At 39.2% G+C, this 18,239-nt stretch overlaps 1 protein-coding gene across 10 annotated transcripts in view; it reads right to left on the minus strand.

The window, feature by feature from the left end:
• Window positions 1-18,239, minus strand: part of ARHGEF9 (Cdc42 guanine nucleotide exchange factor 9) — a 246,637-nt gene that overhangs the window by 69,703 nt on the left and 158,695 nt on the right. For all 10 annotated transcript variants that reach the window (XM_043457945.1, XM_043457947.1, XM_043457946.1 and 7 more), the window contains one exon: window positions 2,162-2,394. In XM_043457945.1, coding sequence (XP_043313880.1) covers window positions 2,162-2,394 — 233 coding nt within the window. The remainder of the gene's footprint in view (window positions 1-2,161; window positions 2,395-18,239) is intronic.

The following is an 18,239-nucleotide window of genomic DNA, read 5'->3' on the forward strand; positions in this document are numbered from 1 at the left end:
CTGCTCCACTGAGATTTAGGTATAATAGTGGCTGTTTCTGGTCACTTAGCACCTTGAAATATACCTATGGAGGTTATTTAAATTCATCACATCATGAGCAGGCAGAACTAGAAAAGGCCTTCCAGACTGTGTAGTATAATGGCTCACAAATCTTCCTGGGCACTTGGAGGACTCTGTAAAAAGCTAGGCTCCCAGACCACTGTCCGTACTTTGTGTCCCTGCTATGCCACAGACTTCCTCTTTGTCATTTTCTCTCTCTGGGACTCAGTCTCTCCAGCCATAGAATGAGGAAGTCTGACTAGAAGAACTTCCTTTAAGGCCCTTCCCATTTTAGGGCCATACATGTTTTTCATTTTTATTTTTAATTTAGTGGGGGTTCTTCAGTATCCTATTAGCTCTCACAAGTCTTCTCCTTCGAAAAGTTGGGACTCAGTTTTGGTAATGGGCTATAGTAAACCTTTTAAGTGAGATTTACTCACCTCCAAGTTTCATGTCTGAGTACTCCCATCCCCCAGCTAGTATACAGAATCAGGGAGAAGAGAACACAGTCTTCCTTTGCAAAGTCTTTCTATACCTACTTCCCTCACAGCCAATGGATCAACGAAGGCAGAGCTATCACTGGTGGTGTTACTTACACAAAGGGAGAGCCCACTGATGCCAGATTTGGTTTCAAATCTGAATCTGTCCAGGGCTTCAGAAACACTGGAGCACATGACCCACGATTTGCTAAAGAAACAACATCAACTTAAAAATGAACCTAGAGATTGACCTAGAAGCTTGACATAAAGCCAGCTGACCCACACACATGGCCTTATGCAACTAAGTCTGGAAGTCAGATCCAAGGAAACTAGGCAACAGAGTTAAATGAAAGTAAGAAACAAGCCTGATGAGAATGAGACAAAAACTAAAGGAGATTGGGCAAAGGCCTTCTTTATTCTTGGAGTGCTCAATCAGGAGGAGAGTTGAGAGCTGGGCCAACAAACCTAAGGTCAGATATCCAATATCAATCAAAAGCATGCTATAAACAGCCTGGGAGTTCTAGGTCATGGAGTAAAGGATATACAAAACTAGGGGATGGTTTACTGTAGGCCACTTCCATTGCTGGAGATGGCTCGCAGTACAGTGGTTTAGTCCCTCAGTCATGTCTGACTCGGTGACCACCAAGCTTCTCTGATCATGGGATTTCCTAGGCAAGAACACTAGAGTGGGTTGGCATTTCCTTCTCCAGGGAAACTTCCTGATCCAGGGATGGAACCTGCATCTCCTGCTTAGCAGGCAGGTCCTTCACCACTGATCTACCTGGAAAGCCCAACTTGCAATATATACCTTACAAATAGGGGATTAGAAGTACTATTTCCATTCAGAGAGATAAATAAAGCTCTTTTATCCTTTTGGGGTTTTCTTGAAAATGTTGAAAAACTTAAAAAAAAATCAGGGAAATTCTCAAGTCTATTTTCCCCTAGTTATGCTCTGGATCTAAGGGGAGGGTACAGTTCGATGAGGCAGAAGAGGGAGGAAAAGACTAAAGAAGTACAGGATTGTAGCCTTTCAGAATTATAAGGTCAGTACAAGCTGAGTATTCTGTTACCAGGATATTTGACTCTATCAAGCAGAAAATAAAAAGTTGGTTCCCTTGGATAATTTCCCAAGGTGAGGGAGTGATAAAGAATCTACCTGCCAGTGCAGGAGACACAGGGGATGTAGGTTTGCTCCCTGGGTTGGGAACATCCCCTGGAGAAGGAAATGTCAACCCACTCCAGTTTTCCTGCCTGGAAAATCCCATGGACAGAGGTGCCTGGTGGGCTACAGTCCAAGGAGTTGCAAAGAGCTGGACATGACTGAGCAGCCAAACACCTTCACTTGGCTGAATTCAGGACCAAGGACTAGGCTATAAGCTTCCTGAAGACAGTGTCTTAAGCTGTACAATAATGATGCACACTGATTTTGTGTATATATTTATTTACAAGTTTATAAACAACTCTTATAAACACTACCTCACTTTATACACACAAGAGTCTTGAGAAGTAAGCAAGAATATATCATCATCCCATTGTACATATAAGCTAACAGCTCTGAAAAGGCAAAAGAACATATACTGTCAATAAGTACTAACATGTAGAGGAGGTTCTCTCCTTCACTACTGCCTCCCTCAATTCCTTACCTATGGTCCTGGGCGGTATACTTGAGGAGCTCAGCCAGCTGTAAGGGATACTTGCAGATCTTCTGTACTGGCGTCAAAAGGAAACCATCAATGGCAATGTCAATCATTTGCTGCAAGAGGCGACAGGCCTCAAAAAAGTGTTGGTAGCGGCTGTCCTTCATCAGTTTGGAGAGCTCCATACAGGCGTCCAGGTGATTGTTACAGTACTCAGAGTATATCCAGAATCCATCTTGCTGTGAGCAGAGGAAAGATGGAGAGAAAAGGAAATGCTACTGAGGACTCCAAAAGAAGTTCTGGAGATATGGAATGACAAACCGTCTTCTTATGTAGAAATATAAAAATGATAACAACATCAATCTTTTCTAAACTGATTCATAATTTAATAACAAATTATTTGGGAATTAGACAAACTGATTGCAAAAAATCATATATAAAAATAAATAAGTAGGAATAGCAAGTAAATTCTATAAAAGAAGGCTAATGAGAGGAGACTGACACTGAAAATAGTAAAACACAATATCATAATAAAATTCGGGCATTGGATCATAGAGGTAGGTCAGAGATCTATTTCTTGTAGTGGCAGACTAGTTTTAGGTGAAACTTAACCACTGAGAAAAGTTAGAAAATCTGGAAAAACATAATAAATTTCTGTTTGAATGAATCACATCATCCAGAGTTTCAGATTTTCTCCAAAGAATATTCTGTAGGAAATACACCATGGAACTTTCAGGAGTAAAGAGTAGTGATGAATGCAAGTTAAACATAAATGGCTGAGAAAAACAATGTGTGTGTATGTGTGTGTGTGTACATGTAAAGAAGGGAGGAGGAGAAGGTAAGGGGTGTTTATTCAAATGATATACCAAAATCAGAGGAATGTTAATATTAGATGAATCTGGGTAATGGCATCTTTCATTTTATTGCACTTCACTTAACTGCACTTCACTGATATCATGTTTTTCACAAATTGAAAGATTTGGAGAAAGACTTGGTTGAGAAAGTCTATTGGCATCATTTTTCCAATAGCATTTGTTCACTTCATGCCTCTGTGCCACATTTTGGTATTTCTTGCAATGTTTCAAACTTCTCCACTATTATTATATTTGTCATGGTGATCTATGATCAGTGATCTTTGATGTTAATATTGTAATTGTTTGTGGATACTACAAACCTATATAACAAGGTAAATGCAATACATAAGTGTTGTGTGTTCTGACTACTCCACTGTTCCCCTATCTCTCTCTTCTCTGACCTCACTATTTCCTAAGACACAACAATACTGAAGTCAAGTCAATTTATAATTCTACAATGATCTCTAGTGTTCAAGTGAGAGGAAGTGTTCTATGTCTCTAAATTTAAGTCAAAAGCTAGAAATAATTAAACTTAGGAAGGAAGGTATATCAAAAGCTGAGACAGGCTGAAAGCTATAACTCTTGCACCAAATAGTTAGCCAAGTTGTAAATGAAAGGGAAATATTCTTGAAGGAAACTAAAAGTGCTACTCCAGTGAACACACAAATGATAAGAAAGTGAAAACAACCTTATTGCTGATATGGAGAAAGGTTGAATGGTCTGGATAGATCAAACTAGCCTAACCCAGAGCAAGACTCTAACTCTCTTCAATTCTGCAAAGGCTGAAAGAGATGTGAAAGCTGCAGAGAAAAGAGTGAAGCTGAGAGAACAAGATGGTGGTGGGGTAGGTGAACATGGAGTGCACCTCTCTCCACAGATACATCAGGAATACACCTTCAGACACAAAAGTGCATGCAGAACATCAGCTGAGAGCAGACAGCAGTACGTGACCAGTGGAAAAGAATAAACAGAATCACGCAAAACTTGGTAAAATGAAGAAACTAGGGGGAAAAACAGGAGTATTAGTAGGACTGGATCTACCCTCAGCAGGTGGGGGAACTGAAGCAGGGGTCTGATCCCCACAGTGGGGCAACTGTCTGAGTCACAGGAGAAACATTTAAGGCTGAGAGTGAAACAGCTGATCTGTGGCAGCCTAAATGGAATGACAGTCAGACAGTCCTTGACACAGCCATACATACCCTGGACAGGGATGCAGGTCCCGTGGAAGGTGTAGCAGCTGGGAGCTGGATTTTAGGGATGATGGAGCAATCCCAGTGCGAGGGCTGCTGTTGACTGCAGAGAGACGCATCGAGTGGATGTGAGGGAGGAGATCAGGGGGGAAATGCCTATGGAGGGAAGTCGGAAAGCCAGGCAGCCATGGAAGCAAGGCGATACTCCTGAGTCACGCATAGGAGGTGGAGCCACCACCATAGCCTCTCTCTCCCCACATGCCAGCATCTGCAGCTGAACAATAGAGAGGGTGGCCCATCAAATGCCTCACACACTGAACTAGAGTAGGACTCCAGCCAGGGTGTTCCTTTAAGTGATTGATGCGCCGAACTACAGAGTAGGACCCCACCCAGGATGCCCTTTTAAGTGCCTAATGTGCCAATCTACAGAGTAGACCCCAGTCGGGGGGGGGGGGGCCTCTCTATGTGCCTGACATGATGAACAACAGAGAAGGACCCCAGGCAAGGGATCCCTCTAAGTGCCTGAACAGGCGGAGCTATGGAGAAAGACTGGCCAAAGAGGCCTTCTGATCACCAGCTAAAAGAATCTTGAAAAAAGACTGATAGGGCCATAACTCCTGCCATGGAGGCAGTTTGTATACCTGAACACTTGGCGCTGCCAGGGTCCCTGAAAGCCAAGCAGTTGCACCACCTTCATGCTCAACTCTCACTGGGGCAGAGCTGCCACAGACCAAAAAAAAAAAAAAAAAAGTCTTGTGTTTATGCACACTCGGTCACTTTGTTCCTGTCCGACTCTTTGCGATCCTGTTGACTGTGGCATGCCAGGCTTCTCTGTCAGAGATGGGGTTATCCAGGCAACAATACTGGAGCTTATTAGCCAATACTGGTTGCCATACACTTCTAGAGCGCTATATTTCCTGCTGCCCTAGCTGCCAATCCCCCTGAGTACCTGGTGCTGCCAGAACCCCTGTGACCCAAGCAGCTGCACCATTTCCACACCTGATCCTCACAGAGGCAAACCCAAGCCCTCCAGGGAAGCCTCAGGAGCTAAACCCCAGGGGACGACACACGTGTAGAGGTGGAAATAAAGCGACAATTGAAACCCAGGAGCAGTGTGGCTAAGGAAGAAGACCTAAAACCTTCCCAATACCTATACAAGCTGCAGATTAAATCCACACGATAAAATAAGCAGACTCTGTGTCTATGAAATATATAAAAGGCCATTGAGAACTCCCACAAAAGAAAATGCACTAGCTCTGATAGCTGTGGACATTGGAGGAAAGAACACACAAGAGTAGGACCAGATTAGAATCTGAGCAGCCCCCACAGCAGGTCCAGAGATCAGTACAGTGTTGGAGGGCAACCTAGGGATGTAAGGTGGACTGTGATTCCCATAGCGGGAAAGGATTCTGACAGCAGAGACTCAAGAAAATCATTTATTATTGGCACTAAGAAATCCAATTAAGCTTTGGAGTTTTGTTTTTTATTTTTTTTTTCTTTTTCCTGGGTCACATTTTTTATTGTTGTCATAAAACTCTGCCTCTACATTGGGCATTTGCAGTTCTGTGGAGTTTTACTCTTTTGTTTTCCTTTTGTCTTTTTTTAATTTTATTTTTTTAAACAAATAATTACTTTTCTACGTTTATTCCTGTGTTTGCTTTTCCTACTGTTCTTTTCCCTTTGTAGTTAATCTTTAATGTATAGAAACCTTCTTTATCTACCTCTATTTAACTTTGCATATCTATATTTCTTTCTCTCCTTTCCTCTCAACATATTTGTTACTTTTACTTTCATTGCTTTATTCCCCAGTTGGCACCTTGCTTTAGTTTTGTTTTCCAGTTTGTGCTTTAATTAGTTTTTAAATTAGTTTTGTTCTGTTAGATACAATTTTTGGTTTCCTTTGTTAGCTGGGTCAATCTATTGTAGTTAATTTTTGTTGGACTGTTTTGATTTTTCTTATGTGTCAATATGTATATGTGTATATTTAGTCACACTTTCTATTGTTGTTATAAACCTCTGCCTCTATATTGGGCTTTTGACGTTCTGCAGGCTTTTCCTCTTTTCTCCCCTTTTTTCTTTCTTCTTCCATTTTTTCTCAATTCTTTTTTATAATTTTAATTTTTTAAACCTATTATATTATCTCTAAATTTATTATTTCATTTGCCTTTGCTACTGTTCTTTTCCACTTGCAGATAATCTCTAATATATATAAATCTTCTTCCTCTACCTTTATTTAACTTTGCATAGCTATTCTTTCTTTTTTTAAAAAATAATTGATTTATATTAATTGGAGGCTAATTACTTTACAATATTATAGTGGTTTTTGACATACATTGACATGAATCAGCTATGGGTGTAAATGTGTTCCCTATCCTGAACCCCCCTCCCACCTCCCTCCCCATCCCAACTCTCAGGGTCATCCCAGTGCATCAACCCTGAGCACCATGTCTCATGCATCAAACCTGGACTAGCAATCTGTTTCACATATGATAATATACATGTTTCAACACTATTCTCTCAAATCATCCTACCTCTGCCTTCTCCCACAGAGTCCAAAAGTCTGTTCTATACTTCTGTATCTCTTTTGTTGTCCCACATTTAGGGTCATCATTACCATCTTTCTAAATTCCATATATATATGTTAATATACTATATTGGTATTTTTCTTTCTGGCTTACTTCACTCTGTAAAATAGGCTCCAATTTCACACACCTCATTAGAACTGATTCAAATGCATTCTTTTTAATGGCTGAGTAATAATCCACTGTGTATATGTACCATAGCTTTCTCATCCATTCATCTGCCGATGGACATCTAGGTTGTTTCTATGTCCTAGATATTGTAAATAGTGTTGTGATGAATATTGGGGTACATGTGTCTCTTTCAATTCTGGTTTCGTCAGTATGTATGCCAAGCAGTGGGATTGTTGGGCCGTATGGCAGTTCAATTTCCAACTTTTTAAGGAATTTCCACACTGTTCTCCATAATGGCTGTACTAGTTTGCATTCCCACCAACAGTGTAAGAGGGTTGCCTTTTCTCCACACCCTCCCCAGCATTCATTGTTTGTAGACTTTTTGATAGCAGCCATTCTGACCAGCGTGAGAAGGTACCTCATTGTAGTTTGATTTGCATTTCTCTGATAATGAGTGATGTTGAGCAACTTTTCATGGGTTTGTTAGCCATCTGTATGTCTTCTCTGAAGAAATGTCTGTTTAGTTCTTTGGCCCACTTTTTGATTGGGTCGTTTATTTCTCCAGAATTGAGCTACAGGAGATGCTTGTATATTTTTGAGATTAATTTTTTTTCAGTTGTTTTATTTGCTATTATTTTATCCCATTCTGAAAGCTCTTTTCACTTTGCTTATAATTTCCTTCGTTGTGCAAAAGCTTTTACATTTAATTAGGTTCCATTGGTTTATTTTTGCTTTTATTTCCATTACTCTGGGAGGTGGGTCATAGAGGATCCTGCTGTGATATATGTCAGAGAGTGTTTGCCTATGTTTTCCTCTAGCAGTTTTATAGATTCAGACAAGTGGCTTGTCAAGGTTTCCTGGTTAAGGAAGCTTGTGTCAGTATTCTGGTGTGTGGAGCTGGATCTCTTCTCTCTGGAGTGCAATGAAGTGTCCAGTCATGAATTTTGAGGTCTATGGGTTTGGTGTGACTTCGGGCAGCTTGTATATTAATGCTGAATTAGTGTGGTATGTCTTGTTCTGGAATTTGTTGGCTCTTGGGTGGAGCTTGGTTTCAGTGCAGGTATGGAGGCTGTTGGATGAGCTCTTTTTGATTAATGTTCCCTGGAGCCAGCAGTTTTCTGGTGTTCTCAGGTTTTGGATTTAAGACCCCTGCCTCTGGTTTTCAGTATTATTCTTACAGTAGCCTCAAGATTTCTCTATCCATACTGCACTGATGATAAAACATCTAGGTTAATGGAGAAAAGATTCTCCACAGTGAGGGACACCCAGAGAGGTTCACAGAGTTACATGGAGAAGAGAAGAGGGAGGAAGGTGATAGAGGTGACCAGAAGGAGAAGAGGGGAAGTCAAAAGGAGAGAGACAGAGAGCCAGTAATCAGTGCCCTAACTGTTCTCCACAGCCCAGAATACCAAAAGAGATTCATGGAGTTTAGTAGAGAAGAGAAGGGGGAGGGAGGAGATAGAGGTGACCTGTGGGAGAAAAAGGAGAGTCAAAAGTGGGAGAGGGCAATCAAACCAGTAATCACACTCCTAAGTAAAAATGGGTACTGAAGATTGGATTCTTAAAGGTACAAAATTGATAACAAATACCAAAGCCAAAGATTAAAAATCTAGAGTAGATGTTATACTCTCAAAAATATAATATTAAAAATTAAAAAAAATCTCAAAAATTATTGAAAATATATATGAAATTTGCTTTAAAAATAAGGTCTTTTTTTTGCAAGATAATAGTAGGTTATAACAATGAAAATTAAAGGAGTAATAAAGGGCTTAAAATAAAAAAAAATACTAAAAGTTATAATAGCAAAATATATCTAGGAATTTCTCTGGAGCTGTTGTGGGCAGTGTGGGGTCAATTCAATTTCAGATAGTTCCTTGTTCCAGCTTATACTTCTTCTCAAGGTCTACAGGCCCCTTCCAATGTAGTCAGTGCCAACCACAGGGTTTTAACCTGCTGCAACTGTTACTTCCAAAGTGGTTCCCTCTTTCTGTCTTCTGTTTACAAGTCTCTTCAGTGTCTAATTTCTTCCCTGACACAAGGGGGCGAACGTGGTCACTTATTTAGGCTCACTTGTTCAGTTGTGCTGTAGGGAGGGAGGAACGATGCAAACAAATATCACTGGCGTTTATGGGGAGTGCTTGCATTGTCTAGGCCACACTGGGTTTGAGCCCGCTCACGGTGTGTGTGCTTTCCTGGTCTACATTGCTCAGGCTCCAGGTTGCTCTGCAGGGAAACTGTCAACAGTGGGCCCTGGGTTGTGAGAACTTCCCAGGTCTAAGTCACTCAGGTTCAGGTTCTTGGGTACACCACAAAGGCACAGACTCGGTTGGGCCTGCGTTTTGTGCCCTTCCCAGGTCAGAGCAGCTCAGGTGACCAGGTGTTTGGTAAGCACACTCTTCCCAGGTGTGTGATGCGTCTTATCAACTCCCTGGTCACTGCCGCTTGGTTTCCTGGATGCACATTGGGAGCGCCGTCTCAGGTGTGCCATGTGTCTCCTCTGGGGAGCTGATCTCTGACTGCAACCCTCCTGGTGAATGTCAACCGTCCAGGATCCCAGGAAGACTGTTAGCAAGTGCTCGCTGCTCGCAGTTTGGTAGAGGATGCCATCTCTGGGGCCAAGATTGCCCCTTTCTGGCTCTGGCTGTCACCTGCCTACCTCTCTGCCTCCAGCAGGGGATGGGCCAGTCCACAGGCAGCTAGCTCTCCTCTGGTATTCGCTCAGTCCTTTATTTTGTGAGTGGGCCCAGCAGTGCCTTAGGTTAGAGCTTTTCATGGGAAAGTTCTCCCCCCCCCCTCTTTTTTTTCTCTCTCTTGCTATCTCACAATTTGGGTTGCTATCTCACATTAGCTCCCTCAGATTGTCCTCAGGGCATTCAGGCCCAGTCTTTACCCTAAGCAATGCAGCCCGTACCTCCCTGTTCAGTCCCCGCTTGCTGGTGGCGAATGTGAGGGTCTGGGCTACTTCTCTACTGGGAGTTGCAGTTAGGCGCATAATCTGTGGGTTTTATTTATTTATTTTTTCCTCCCGGTTATGTTGCTCCCCGTGATTCCAAAACTCCCCACAGACCCGCCGGTGAGAGGGCTTCCTGGTGTTTGGAAACTTCTCCTCTTTCATGACTCCCTCCTCAGGATGGGTCTCCATCCCTAACTCTTTTGTCTCTCTTTTTATCTTTTATATTTTGTCCTACCTCCTTTTGAAGAGAATGGGCTGCCTTTCTCGTTGCCTGGTGTCCTCTGCCAGCGTTCAAAAGTTATTTTGTGAAATTTGTTCAGCGTTCAAATGATCTTTCGATGAATTTGTGGGGGAGAAAGATCTTTTGATGAATTTGTGGGGGAGAAAGTTGTCTTTCGATGAATTTGTGGGGGAGAAAGTTGTCTCCCCATCCTATTCCTCGACCATCTTAGGACCATCCCCCTCTTTCTTTCTTTCCTCTCAACATATTTGTCTGTTTTATTTTCATTGCTTTATTACCCACTTGGTACCTTGCATTAGTTTGTTTTCCAGTTTGTGCTTAAGTTAGTTTTGTTCTTAACAGGTAAATATAATTTTTTATTTCCTTTGTTCTCTGGATCAATCTACTGTACTTTGTTTTTGTTGGACTGTTTTCACTTTGCTCACAGGTGTATATGTATATGTATATATTCCATTATTTTAATTACTTTGTAACTGACATTTGTCTGGGGTTCATCTTTGTTCTCTCATTTTTGGATATTGGTTTTACTCTCCTTTAATGGCATAACAAACCACTTGTGGAACCTTCATTCCTGACCAGAGATCAAACCCTGAGACTTTGGAGTGGGATCACTGACTCCAAGACCCTAGAGTACCAGAGAACTAACCCTAGGGAATATCAAATAGTGAGAACTCCCACAAAGGAAACCACTTGAATACATCACCTGGTATCACCCAACCACCAGCAGCACCCTGTGCAGGATGCCTGGTCTAAACAACAACAACAACAACAAAATACAAACCAAATCAGCAGACAGGAGTACCATCTGACTCAGCCTTGCCCATAAGAGGAAAAACAAACAAACAAACAAAAACTGAGCTCAAATCTCACCCTACAAAAAGCTCACACAAAGCACTGGACCAACCTTAGGAGAGCAGAAACCACAAGGAAGAAAGAATTCAACCTTCTTCAAGGAAAGAATTCAACTTTCCTTGAAGCCTGGGAAAGGAGACCCCAAACACAATAACTTTAAAAAAAAAAGAAAGAAAAGGGAGGGAAATACTGCACAAATGAAATAACAAATTAGAAACACAGAAGTCCAAATAAATGAAGAGGAAATAGGAAAATTACCTTAAAAATTTTCAAAATAATGATAGTAAAGATGATCAAAACCATTAAAACAAAATGGAGAAAATGCAAGAATCAATTAACAAAGACCTAGAGGAATTAAAGAATAAACATACAGAGACAAACAACACAATTACTGAAATTAGAAATACTCTAGAAGGAACCAATAGAAGAATACCTGATTCAGAAGAATGAATCAGTGAGCTGGAAGATAAAATAGTGGAAATAAATTCTGAAGAGAAAAATAAAGTAAAAAGAATGAAAAGAGCTGAGGACAGTCTCAGAGAGCTATGGAACCATATCAAATGAACCAACATTGAATTATAGGGGTCCAAGCAGAAGAAGAGAAAAAAAAAAGGGTATGGGAAAACTTCTGAAGAGATTATAGTTGAAAATTTCCCCAACATGGAAAAGGAAATAGCCAATCAAGTCTAACAGGCACAAAGAACCCCATACAGGATAAACCCAAGGAGAAACATGCCAGGACACATACTAATCAAACTAACAAAGATGAAACACAAAGAAAGAATATTAAAAACAGTAAGGGAGAAGCAACAAGTAACATACAATGGAAACCCTATATGCTTAACAGCTGATCTTTTAGCAGAAACTCTGCAGGCCAGAAGGGGATGGCAGGATATATTTAAAGGACTGAAAGGGAAAAATCTACAACCAAGATTATTGTACCCAGCAAGGATCTCATTCAAAATTGGTGGAGAAATCAAAAGCTTTTCAGACAAGTCAAAGTTAAGAGAATTCAGTACCAGCAAACAGCTTTACAACAAATGTTAAAGGGACTTATATAGTAAAGAAATACAACAGAAGAAAAAACATTTACAAAATCAACCACAAATAATTAGAAGATGGTAATAGGGACAAATATATCTATAATTACTTTAAATGTAAATGGGTTAAATGCTCCAACCAAAAGACAAAGACTGGCTGAATGGATACAAAAACAAGACCCATATGTATGCTGTCTACACGAAACCCACTTCAGACCTCAAGACACATATAGACTGAAAGTGAGAGGATGGAAAAATACATTCCATGCAAATAGGGAGCAAAAGAAAGCTGGAGTAGCCACCCTCATATCAGACAAAATAGACCTTAAAATAAGATTACAACAGATAAGGAAGGCTACTACACAATGATCAAGGGATCAGTCCAAGAGGAAGACATAACAATTATAAATATCTATGCACCCAACATAGGAGCACCTCAGTACATAAGACAAACACCAACAGACATAAAAGGAACAATTGACAGTAAGACAATAATAGTAGGAGATTTTAACACCCCACTCACACCAATGGACGGATGATCAAAACAGAAAATTAATAAGGAAAGACAACTCTTAAATGATACATTAGATGAGATGGATCTCATTGGTATCTTCAGGACATTCCATCCAAATGAAGAATAATATACCTTCTTCTCAAGTGCACATGGAACATTCTCCAGGATAGACCATATCTTGGGTCACAAATCAAACCTCAGTAAATTTAAGAAAATTGAAATCGTATCAAGCGTCTTCTCTGACCACAATGCTGAGACTAGATATCAGTTACAAGAAAATAACTGTAAGAAAAACAAACACATGGAGATTAAACAACGTGTTTCTAAATTACCAATATGTTACTGAAGAAATCAAAAGGGAAATAAAAAAAAAAAATCTAGAAACAAATGACAATGAAAAAACAACCAAAAACCTATGGGATGCAGCAAAATCAGTTCTAAGAGGGAAGTTTATAGGAATACAATGCTACCTCAAGAAACAAGAAAAACATCGAATAGACAACCTAACTTTACACCTAAAGCAACTGGAAAAAGAAGAAAAAAATCCCAAAATTAGTAGAAGGAACGAAATCATAAAGACCCTAGCAGAAATAAATGAAAAAGAAATGAAAGAAACAACAGTAAAGGTTAGTAAAACTAAAAGCTGCTTGTTTGTGAAGATAAAATTTACAAACCCATAGCCAGACTCATCAAGAAAAAAGAGAGAAGAATCAAATCAACAAAATTGGAAGTGAAAAAGCAGAGGTTCCAACAAACAATGCAGAAGTACAAAGGATTATAAGGGGCTATTATGGACAACTATATACGAATAAGATAACCTAGAAGAAATGCAAAGATTTTTAGATAAGTTCAATCTTCCAAGACTGAATCAGGAAGAAATAGAATTATGAACAACTCAATTACAAGCACTGAAATTGAAGCTGTGATAAAAAAATCTCCCCAAAGAACCAAAGCCCAGGACAAGATGGCTTCACAGGAGAATAATACCAAACACTTAGAGAAGAGATAATGCCTTTCCCTCTAAAACTCAAAAATTGCAGAAGGAGGAACACTTCCAAACTCATTCTATGAGACCAGCAACACCCTGATACCAAAACCAGACAAAGAAAACAGGAAAAAAGAAAACTACAGACTAATATTACTGATGAACATAGATGAAAAAATCCTCAACAAAAATTTAGCAAACAGAATTCAGCAACACATCAAAAAGCTCATACACCATGATCAAGTTGGGTTTATTCCAGGGGTGCAAGGATTCTTCAATATATGGAAATCAATAAATGTGATAGACCATATTAACAAACTGAAAGATAAAAACCATATGATAATCTCAATCGATGCAGAGAAAGCCTTTGATAAAATTCAGCACCCATTTATGACTAAAACTCTTCAAACAATGGGCATAGGAGGAACCCACATCAACATAGTGAAGGCCATATATGATAAGCCTACGGTAAACATTATTCTCAATGGCAAAAAACTGAAAGCATCCCTCCTAAGATCAGGAACAAGACAAGGGTGTCCATTTTTGCCACTATTATTCAATAGAGTTCTGAAAGTTCTAGCTACAGGATTCAGAGAAGAAAAATAAATAAAAGGAATCTAGATCAAAAAAGAAGAAGTAAAGCTCTCACTGTTTGCAGATGACATGATTCTGTGTATAGAAAATCCTAAAGATAGTATCATAAAATTACTAGAGCTAATCAGTGAATTTAGCAAAGTTGCAGGACACAAAGTCAATACACAAAATCCACTTGCATTTCTATATACTAACAATGAAAAATCAGAAAAACTAAGGAATCAATCTCATTCACCATTGCAACAAAAAGAATTAAATATCTAGGAATAAACTTACCTAAGAAAACAAAAGTACTGCACACAGATAATTATAAGACACTAATGAAACAAAAACCAAAGATGACATAAAGAGATGAGAAATATTCTATATTCTTAGGTAAGAAAAATCAATATTATGAAAATGAGTATACTTCCAAATGTAATCTACAGATTTAATGCTATCCCTATCAAATTACCAATGGCATTTTTCACAGAACTAGAATAAAAAAAAAAAAAACACAATTCATATGGAAACACAAAAACTCCAAATAGCCAAAACAGTCTTGAGAAAGAAGAATCGAGCTGGAGGAATCAAGCTTCCTGACTTCAGGTTATACTACAAAGCTACAGTTATCAAGGTAGTATTGTACTGGCACAAAAACAAGAATATAGACCAATGGAACAAGATAGAAAGCCCAGAAATAAACTCATGCACCTATGGGTATCTTATTTTTGACAAAGGAAGCAAGAATATACAATGGGGCAAAGACAGCCTCTTCAATAAATGGTGCTGGGAAAACTGGGCAGCTACATGTAAAAGAATGAAATGGGAACATTTCCTAATACCATACACAAAGATAAATTCAAAATGGATTAAAGACATAAATGTAAGACCAGAAACTATAAAACTCTTAGAGGAAAACATAGGCAGAACACTCAATGACATAAATCAAAGCAAGATCCTCTATGACCCACCTCCTAGAGTTATGAAAATAAAAACAAAAGTAAACAGGTGGGGATGGATTAAACTTAAAAGCTTTTGCACAGCAAAGGGAACTATAAGCCAGGTGAAAAGACAACTCTTAGAATGGGAGAAAATAATAGCAAATGAACTGACAAAGGATTAATTTCCAAAATATACAAGCAGCTCATACAACTCAATACCAGAAAAACAAGCAAACCAACCAAAAAGTGTGAAAAAGACCTAAACAGACATTTTTCCAAAGAAGATATACAGATGGCTAACAAACACATGAAAAGGTGCTCAACATCATTCATTATTAGAGAAATACAAATCAAAACTACAGTGAGATAGCACCTCACACCAGTCAGAATGGCCCTCCTCAAAAAGTCTACAAACAATAAATGCTGGAAAGGGTGCAGAGAAAAGGGAACCCTCTTGCACTGTTGGTGGGAATGTCAATTGATTCAGCCACTTCCATACTATGGAAGATGGTATGAAGATTCCTTAAAACCCTAGGAATAAAACCACCATATGACCCAGCAATCCCACTCCCAGGCACATACCCTGAGGAAACCAAAATTGAGAGAGACATGTGTATCCCATTGTTCATTGCAGCACTATTTACAACATGAACAAGGAAAAACAGATGTTGTGAATTTCACAACAAAATTGTGAAATTTTTTGTTCTAGTTCTGTGAAAAATGCCATTGGTAATTTGATAGGGATAGCATTAAATCTGTAGATTGCATTTGGAAGTATGCTCATTTTCACAATATTGACTTTTCTTACCTAGGAATATGGAATATCTCTCATCTCTTTATGCCATCTTTGATTTCATTCATTAGTGTCTTATAATTATCTGTTTACAACAACTATTTACAACAAGAACATGGAAGCAACCTAGATGTCCATTGACAGATGAATGGATAAAGAAATAGTGGTAATATATACACAATGGAATATTACTCAGCCATAAAAAGGAACGCATTTGAGACAGTTCTGATGAGGTGGATGAACCTAGAACCTATTATACAGAGTGAAGTGAGTCAGAAAGATAAAGATAAATAATGTATTCTTACACATATACACAGAATCTAGAAAATGGTACTGAAGAATTTACTTACAGGGCAACAGTGGAGAAAGAGACATAGAGAATAGACTTATGGACATGGGGAGAGGGGAGGAGTGGGTGAGATGTATGGAAAGAGTAACATGGAAACTTACATTACCGTATGCAAACTAGATTGCCAACAGGAATTTGCTATATGGCTCAGTAAACTCAAACAGGGACTCTGTATCAACCTAGAGGGGTAGGATGGGGAAGGAGATGGGAGAGAGCTTCAAAAGGGGATACATGTATACCTATGGCTGGTTCATGTTGAGGTTTGACAGAGAACAACAAAATTCTGTAAAGCAATTATCCTTCAATAAAAAATAAATTAATTAAAAAAAAAAGAGTGAAGCTATCAGAGTTCAGCTCATGAGATCTAAGGAAAGATGCCATCTCCATAACATAAAAGCACAAGGTAAAGCAGTAAGTACTAATGCAGAAACTGCAGCAAGTAATATAGAAGATATAGCTAAGATAGTAAAGTGTTACACTAAACAACAGATTTTCAGTGTAGACAAAGCAGCCTTCTATAGAAAAAAGATTCTGCTAGGACTTTTAAAACTAGAAAGGAAGTCAACACCTGGCTGCAAAACTTCAAAGGACAGTTGATTCTTTTGTTATGAGTTAATATAGCTCCAGTGAGTTTAAGTCCAAGTCAATGCTCTTTTACCATTATGAAATACTGAGGTCTTTAAGTATTATGTTAGATCTACTTTGGCAGTGCTCAATAAATGGAACAACAAAACATAATTTACTGAATATTTTAGGCCAGCTGTTGAGATTTCTCAGAAAAAAATTCTATCAACATGTTACCACTCATTGACAATTCCCAAGAGCTCTGAGAGAGATGTACAATGAGATTAATGGTGTTTTCATGCCTGAAGTTGACTGGTTCTATGATGACCTAAAAGCCTTCTATAACTAACACCAAATAAAGATCTATTTTTCATCACAGGGATTGGAATGGAAAAGTAGGAAGTCAACAGATACCTGGAGTAACAGGCAAGTATGACCTAGGGGGAAAAAAAAAGTATGACCTAGGAGTGGGATTCCATGGTAGCTCAGCTGGTAAAGAAACCGCCTGCAATGCAAGGGACCCCCATTTGATTCCTGGATCAGGAAGATCCACTGGAGAAGGGATAGGATACCTACTCCATTATTCTTGGTCTTCCCTAGTGGCTCAGGCTGATAAAGAATATGCCCGCAATGTGCGAGACCTCGGCTTGATCCCTGGGTTGGGAAGATATCCTGGAGAAGGGAATGAGTATCCACTTCAGTATTCTGGCTTGGAGAATCCCATGGACATGGGGTTGAAAAGAGTTGGATACGACTGAGCGACTTTCACTTTCACTTTCTTTCATGACCTTGGAATACAAAATGAAGCAGGCCAAAGTCTAACAAAGTTTCGAGAAGAGAACACACTGGTCATAGCAAACATCCTCTTCCAACACAAGTACTGCTCTACACATGGACGTCACCAAATTATCAATACCGAAATCAGACTGATTACATTCTTTGCAGCTGAAGATGGAGAAGCTCTATACAGTCACCAAAAACAAGACATGGAGCTGACAGTGGCTCATATCATGAACTCCTTACTGCAAAATTCAAACTTAAATTGAATAAAGTAGGGAAAACCACTAGGCAAGTGAGGTATGGTCTAAATCAAATTCCTTATGATTATACAGTGGAGGTGATTAATAGATTCAAGGAATTAGATCTGATAGATAGAGTGCTTGAAGAACTATGGATAGAGGTTTAAACATAGTAGAGGAGGTGGTGATCAAAACCATCCCCAAGAAAAAGAAATGGAAAAAAGGCAAAATGCTTGTCTGAAGAGGCCTTACAAATAGCTGAGGAAAGAAGAGAAGTGAAAGGAAAGGGAGAAACAGAAAGATATAACCAACTGAATGAAGAGATCAAAAGAATAGAAAGGTGAGATAAGAAAGACTTCATCATTGAACAATGCAAAGAAATAGAGGAAACAGCAGAAAGGGAAAGTTCTCTTCAAGAAAACTGGAGGTATCAAGGGAATATTTCATGCAAGGATGGGCACGATAAAGGACAGAAACAGTAAGGAACTAACAGAAGTTGAAGAGATTAAGAAGAGGTGGC

This window comes from Cervus canadensis, chromosome X (assembly GCF_019320065.1).
Source record: "Cervus canadensis isolate Bull #8, Minnesota chromosome X, ASM1932006v1, whole genome shotgun sequence".
NCBI classification, from domain to species: Eukaryota; Metazoa; Chordata; class Mammalia; order Artiodactyla; family Cervidae; genus Cervus; species Cervus canadensis.